General features: G+C 44.3%; 1 protein-coding gene across 2 annotated transcripts in view; it reads left to right on the top strand.

The window, feature by feature from the left end:
• The first annotated feature begins 276 nt into the window (after positions 1 to 276).
• Positions 277 to 7709, top strand: part of Atp7b (ATPase copper transporting beta) — a 67658-nt gene continuing 60225 nt past the window's right edge. The window contains exon 1 of one of the 2 annotated variants that reach the window (XM_008847356.3): positions 277 to 496. In XM_008847356.3, coding sequence (XP_008845578.1) covers positions 449 to 496 — 48 coding nt within the window. In that variant the 5' untranslated portion in view covers positions 277 to 448. Of the gene's footprint in view, positions 497 to 698; positions 793 to 7709 lie in introns of those variants that run through there. The other variant, XM_029570561.1, reaches the window with a different exon arrangement.

Raw genomic sequence — 7709 nt, 5'->3', positions numbered from 1 at the left:
CCCCGCCCCGCCCCCACCGCTGGGCCAACCGCCCATTGGGAACCCAATGGGAGGTCCTGGCTGGCCGCGGGTCAATTTCTTAGGTGCTGAGTCCGCCTCGCCAGGAGAAGGGGCTGCGCGGAGCGGCGGGCGGTGGGCGAGCCCTGGGTCTGCGGCCTTGGCCGCGAGTCCCCAGCGCTTTGGCCGCAGGTAGCGGACACCGCCGGGCCGCCTGGGCTTGGGGAATCCGAGGCCCGCGCCCCTCGAGCGCTCTCAGCCCTGCGCCCCCGGGTCAGGTGCACCGCGGCCGGGCGGAGGGCGAGTTCCAGAGTCCCGCGGTGAAGGGACCGCACAGATGCCAGTGCACGCTTTCTGCTCTAGGGCTTTTGACATCGCGCTTCCCACCCCTGACCAGGTGACCTTTGAACTCTGACGGATCCCAGGAAGAAGTTGGCATTTGTGGGGGACGATGCCTGAGCAGGGGAGGCAGGCTACAGCCAAAGAAGCCAGTCGGAACGTAAGTGTACTTGCTCCGCTGCCCCGAGCCTGCACCTGCTCGCAGCGCTTCCCTCCGCCGCCGTCCGCCCTCCGGGATGGAGACCAAGGACCAGGACCCTCCGGAGCCCAGCTTGAGGAGTCCTGGTTTGGGAGGAAAGCCCTCTAGAAAAAGCGTGCTGGTCCCTTCTGAGATCAGCGCTTTTCTGAACATCTTTAAGGGGTCAGAGCGTGCGGGTGCTGTGTAAGAGCTCTATTTGCTCAAAATTAGTTACCTGGGGAAGATTCATCGCAGGCTGCTGCCTGGATCCTCTTATGGTCTGTATCCAAATCCTGCAGCTTAAAAAATTCACTTTTTAATAATACAAGTAGTACCTTAAAGCAAATGCAAACAGGATAGAAATATTTAGCATGAAAAGCAGATGTATTTCCCAGTCCTTATCGTCCCGAATGTCTTCATTCAGCAAATACTGAAACTTAATACGTTTCAAGCAAGATCTTGAAGAATTGAGTTATACATCCATACAGACGCACAGAGCAGCTCTGTGTGTGTGTGTGTGTGTGTGTGTGTGTGTGTGTGTGTGTGTGTGTGTGTGTGTATGTGCGCGTGGGCGCGCACGTATGTGTTGTTTTATTTTGTCTCACCTAATTGAAATCACGTTTCGTATTCTCCAACTTTTTTTCAGTTAACAATATATTTAGGAATTGTTTCAGTAAGTGTCCTAGAAGTTATTCTGCCTGGTATAGGTGCCCTCATAGTCTGTTGATTGTTCCCCCGTGGGTGGTCGCACCTTTTGCTTCCTTTCTTTCCCTCTTTCAAAGTGCACGTGATCTTTGTACTTTATTTTTTACTACTTAAAAAAAAAAAGTGTGTGTGTTTGTGTGTGTGAGAGAGAGAACAGTCATGCCCATGTGGAAGTCAGAGGACAACTTTCAGGAATCCGTTTTCTCTTCTTCTACAAGTGGATTTCAGAGCTTGAACTCTGGTCCTCAGTCTTAGTGACAAGTGACTACTCCCTGGTGGCAAGTGCCTTTACCTGCTGAACCATCTAGCTGGCTTTGTACTTTTTTTTCTTCCTTTTTGGGGGGAGGTGGGGTTTGAGACAGGGTCTCCCTGTAACCCTAGCTGGTTTGGAATGTGCTATGTAGACCAGGCTAGCCTTGCTCTCACAGAGATCCCCTGCCTCTGCCTCCTGAGTGCTGGGATTGAAGGTGTGCACCACCATGCCAAGTGTTCTGTACTTTATTTTAATGTAGACTTGAGTATTTCTTTAGATCTGGATTGTTGGACAGAAGAGTAGGTTGCTTATTTTCTACAGGTCTCTGAAATTTAATTAATTTAGTGATTTCATTGAGTGTCCCTTGGTTGTGAAATTCATCTAGACTCTGGTATATAGAAATGAAAGATAAGTAGATTAATAGATGGGCAGAGAGAGTCTCGTGAGTAGGTAGGTAATTCTTACAATGTGAAGACTGCATTTGATCCATGGTGCGTGAAGACAGCACACATAGGGGATGGGTGGCCGGAGCAGAGGAGGGGACACTTCTACATTTTTCAGTGTCCCCATGAGAGAGAAAAACCATGTCCTAGCAGATCAAACTCAAGATCCACCCGCCTCCTTGAAGCCGTTGGTTGACTGCTCTAGCCTGTGTTGACCTCACCCTCTTCTGCAGTCCATTGATAAGGGCTTTGGCCAAGGTTACCGAGCTTACTATGTGCTAGACATTGCATTACTTTATATTTCTGTGTGTTCTCTCATTTAATCCTCACAGCCACCTCCTTCATTTTTCTTTTCTTTTTCTTTTTGCAGTGTTGGAAATAAAACCCAGGGTCTTGTGCTTATGGACCCTTTTATAGGTTTTTATTTTTATTTTGTGCTAGGGACCAACTCAGGACCCTACCAGTGACTATATCCTTAGCCCCAGTGCTGATGTTTTGTTTTTGCTGTTACCACTATTTGTTCAACAGGTGCTTTAAGTTCTATGTTAGAAATGTCAAGTACTGGGGATCCAGCTATGACTTAAGATCATTCCTTTAGAGAATTTACATCTTATTAGAATGGAAGGGGGTAATTGTAATAGTCTCAGGTATTGTTAAGTGCTGTGGAGAAAATTAAGCAGGGCAGGGGCAAGAGAAAGGGTTAAGAGCATGGAGGAAGATTCTGTTTTAAGTAGATGATCAGACAAGGCTTCTAGGGGCTGACATTTGAGTAGAGACCCAAGTGTTCTGAGTTGGGAAGCCAGAAAAGTGTCCAAGTCCTAAGGCACAAGTGGGATAAAAGGAAATTGGTTTTTAGCCTGGTGTGGTGGTGTCCTTGATCCCAGCACTCAAGAGGGAGAGGCAGGTGGATCTCTCTGAGACAGAGGCCAGCCTGGTCTACATAGCGAGTTCTAGGTCTACATAGCAAGTTCTAGGCCAACTGGGACTACAGGGAGATCCTGTCTCAAAAAGACAAAAAAAAAAAAAAAAAAAAAAAAAAAAAAAAAAACAGAAAAAGAAATGTGTATTTGGTCTTTGTCCTAGGCATCAATGAGAGTGATGGGAGCATTTTTGTTGTTCAAAAGAGGATTCTTTCCATGTGACGGAGCTCTGCTGATGAGATATCCTTGATATGCTCCTCAATGGCTTTGGAATTGGGTCTGATCACCAGAAAAACCAACCATGTGATTAGGGAGTGAGAACTTTCAGTCTGACCCTTTAGCTTTGATGAGGTGACTGGGACTAAAGATGAATTAATCACAAATGACTAAGGATCCTATCAACTCTGCCTGCCAAATGGAACTCCACAAAACCCCTAAATGATGAGTTGGAGAACTTCCAGGTAGTAAACCTTGCGGAGGCTTTGGGTGGGTATCCTGCTTACAGAAAACATGGAAAGTCCTGGAACCATCCCCGACCCCTTGTCCTGTGCATCTCTTCCACTTGGCTGTTCTTGGGTTGTGCCTTTCATAATGTACTGGTAATAGTATGTTCTGTGAACTGCTGTAGCAAGGTATATGCCCTAAAGTTATACGAGCCCCTGACTTAGTTACTCAGAAGTTTAGGTGCCCTATACATGGTAACTCTTGTTAGAATTAGAGACTATTGTAGGACCTGCACCCTTACCCCCTTGGAATCTGTGTTAACTCTAGGTCTTGTCAGAGTTGAGTATTACATCCAGGCATTGTTAATGGGGAAACTGAGGAAGAAGTTAAAGAACTTGCCCAAGGTAGCTTGCTAATAAGAGCAGATCTACCCACGTTGGCAATCCTTTGGTCTTTGATTTCTTATTCCTATATTTCCTCCCTTAAACTTCATTGTATATATATTATTATGTAACCTGCTTCAAGTTATTTCTGGAAAAATGTGTTTAAAATTGCCTCTCTTTGGAATAATAATAATAATAATAATAATAATAATAATAAAGCAGATCTAGTATTCAGTCCTGCCCAGACCTGTCCAGCTTTCTTAGAAACACATTGTCTTTGGAACTTCTTGACACTTGATCATACCACCTGGTGTTACTAAACTAATGAATTTGGCTTTCCTTTGCAACTGTGAGCTACTTAAACATAGGGACCAGATTTATACCATTTAAAACATATTCTCTACAGTGTGTCCTATAGAGAGTAGATTGTGTAGATCCTGCTGTCCAGAGTACCAGAAACCAGGGGAGTCCTCACAGCCACACAGGCTGCAATGGCTCTTAAGTGTCTGGATAGAAAGTAAAAGTGCAGTGAGGGTTAGATTTAATTATTACTGTTTATTGTTAGTAGTAGCATTTTTTTTTTCCCAAGATACAGGGTCTTGCTATGTAGCCTATGTAGTTTTATGGCTGTCCTAAAACTCAAAGCAGTCCTCCTGCTGAATGCTGGGATTGCAGGCATGAGCCACCACGCTTGGCTTCCTTCTTCTCCACAGTTTGTAAAATTTCAATTGTTCATGAAGGAATGAATTATAGCATGGTTTCCCCACATTGTTTTTTTCTAACAGGCCTCCCTGTGGGGCAGCAATTACCCGATGACCTAGGTCTTTCAATGCTGGGATTACAAGTGTGTGCTATCAAGCCTGGCCTTTCATTTTGTTTCTGTTTTTTTCTTTTTGTTCTGAAGCTGGATTTTAAATGCTTTACTGACAAGCATTTAGGTTTGACTCAGAAGGCAGGCCATGGTGGTGACACGATTAGTGCTCACTGACACCACAGCACAGGTATCAAGGAAGTATGACTTCGTGCAATTTTTGAGACAAGGTCTCCCTGTAGCTCCAGCTGGCCTGGAACATACTATATAGACCAGGCTCACCTTGAACTCACAGAGATCCACCTATCTCTGTCTCCCAAGTGCTGGGATCAAAGGCGTACACCACCACACCCAGCTCTTCCATGTCATTTTTATCTACATGAGAAAACTGGAATGTTGCTAAGTGAAATTCTGATATGTCTGCTGATTATTGTTATTATTTGTGATACTGGGAATGGATCTGAGGCCTTATGTATGCCAGCTCCTTGTGGCTTTTTAAAAAACTAGGTTGAAGGAGAAAACATGAACAGATCAAAGTTCAGTGAGATAGCAAGCAAAGCACAGTGACCTTATTTTTCTTCATGCAGCTAGGGCTGACACCCAGGGCCTTGTGCTTGCCAGGCATGAACTGTGCCAGAGAGCTATACCCCCAGCCAAATAAGACCAGAAATTGAGAAATCTGCCCTTTCAGAACATAGGGCTTTATACCAATGCCAAGAATTCAGGCAGCCCTGTAGTTGGTGCTGCTGACACTTTGTTTCTTATCTCAGTTGCACCTTCTAGTGCCTTCAATTTGTCCTTTGTCCATCTGGTTGTGTCTTGCAAACTGTCACCCTTTGCGGACTGAGCCCTTTGCTCAATCTCACTTCCCTAATTCTCAACAGGTAGCCTGACCCCTTACCTTAAGGAAATTGATACCATTTGATGCCAGTGGGGTATGCTTTCTTTAACTTTTCTGTTTTACACCCAAGCTGTGTGTGTATGTATTTCTGTGTGTGTATTTGTATGTATTTCTTCTATATCCAATAAACTGATCAAATAATTTAAAAAGCACAACGTGATCAAAGCAAATGCAAACTACTCTTTCCAGAAAGGGAAACAAGAACAACAGCTGGTGGAGGGCATAAGGTAATGGGGGATTATAGATAGCTTCCTGAGAGGAAGGAAAAGCTGGAGGTGCAGTCAGGAGTTGGTCCAAAAGATTCCAGACAGGTGGAGAGGAGGGGACAGAGATACTGGCAAAGGGCATGACCTTGAAAAGAAGGCAGACCTATTCTCTGGTCCTAGGAAGAACAAGATAAAAGCAGATTGTACAGCACACTGGTGTACAGCTGTAGGGATGCTAAGACAGGAGGACTGCAAGTTCAAGGCCAGCCAAGGCTATGTATCAGGACCCTGCCTCTAAGAAACAAACAAGAAAAAAGAAAAAGAAGCAAGTTTTAGATATAAATAAAACTTGGGTCACACAAGCCTTTAATCTCAGCAGTGGGGAGGCAGAGGCAGGCAGATCTCTGTGAGATGGAGGCTAGTCTGGTCTACATAGTGAGTTTCAGGCTGGCTAGAGTTATAGGGAGACCCTGTTTCAAACAAGCGTGCGCATGCGTGAGCACACACACACACACACACACACACACACACACACACACACACACACAGCTCGTTTCTAGCTCAGTGAGAGAGCCTGTCTAAAAGGTGAAGCAGAGGATGAGAGGAACAACCTTAGAGGAAGACATCCAGTGCCCTCCTCTGGCTTCCGTATGCACATGCATGAGTGCATGCACCTGCATACCCATTTGTGTGCACCAAATATACACACACTATACACATACTCACCAAAAAAAAAAAAAGATTAACCAGTAAAATCAACTACTTTTCCTTCTTTCCTCCTCTTTTTTTTTTGGCAGTACAGACAGGGATTGAATCCAAAGTCTTGGGCATGTACCTACTGAGCTGTATCCCAGCCCACTTTCCTTATCTTTTCCTTCATCTTTTTTTGCACTACCTACAGAATGCCTTTCTCAGTTTGTGTTTGTTATACCCCAGGTTACGTTGTTCTGGTTTTGGTGCTGGGAATTGAGCCCAGAGCCTCAGGCATACCAACCTCATACTCTGCCATTGATTTACACTTGCATCCCCTGTAACTCAGCCTTTTCTATTTTATAGTGTTATAAGTGTTAAAAGAACAATATAGTATCTAATACTGCTTATGTCTAAGCTTTATAGAAAATGATACGAGTGTTTAGTTTATTTTTCTCATTAGATATTGTATCTCTAAGATTTATTCTCGTGTAATATGCCGTTGAGGGGATATAGCACACATTATCTGTTGTCTTTGGCAGATAGGGGAGCTTGTGGGGCTTTATAGGCATGAGTGACTGTGCTGTAAACGACTCTGCCTGATGCACACAAGCAGTGATCCCAGCACTGCTTTTCCTATTGCCTTCTACTCTTATCTTTAGTGCTGTCCGAAACCTCTGCTTTATCATTCATGAACACCAAGACATATCCTTCCCATTTTTCTTTCTTTGCATACTTTTTTTATTTTACTGTGCCATTGCTTTGTGTGGTTCAATCACTGAACTTTCCTTTGGATCACGCTAGCAGTCTCCCATTTTGTCTGCTTTTGGGTGCCTGTACAACCGTTTTTCATTTTAATGTCCTTTCTCTGGCTTGAATACTTTTGTCCTCAAATTCATGTTGAACATTATTAATTAATATTAATTAATAATAATTCATGTGCAACAATATTAAGAGATTTGGCCTTTAGGAGGTGACTGAGGCATGAGGCTTGAACCCTCATGAATAGGGCTCTGTGGAAAGTGTTTAACTGCCCGCTCCCCATCTGTTCTATCTGCCAGTGAGGACTCCATTCCTTCTATAGACAGTGCAGCAGCGAGACCCTATCTAGGGTAAAGAGCAACTCTTACCAGACACCAACCTGCTGGTGCCTTTGCACTTGAGAGATATGAGATACAAAATTCTGTTCTTTATAATATGTTCCTGTGTTATTGGTTATTGGTAGTTCAGAGAGCCTACAGGGTTGATAGTGACAAGGGGTGTTGCTGTAACAACCTGGAATTAAGAACTGGATAGAGGCTGGAAAAGTTTGGAGGAGCGGGCCACAAAAGCTTGAAATTGCTGTAAGCAAACTCTTCAGAGTCTGTCCTAGTTTGTTTCTTCATTGCTGTGACAAAACACTCTAACCAATACCAACTTGGGGAGGAAAGGGTTTATTT

This window comes from Nannospalax galili, unplaced genomic scaffold (assembly GCF_000622305.1).
Source record: "Nannospalax galili isolate Female #2095 unplaced genomic scaffold, S.galili_v1.0 scaffold1252, whole genome shotgun sequence".
In the NCBI taxonomy this organism is placed as follows: domain Eukaryota; kingdom Metazoa; phylum Chordata; class Mammalia; order Rodentia; family Spalacidae; genus Nannospalax; species Nannospalax galili.
The sequence above is the reverse complement of the archived record's forward strand: the minus strand, read 5'-3'. Positions and strand labels throughout refer to the sequence as shown.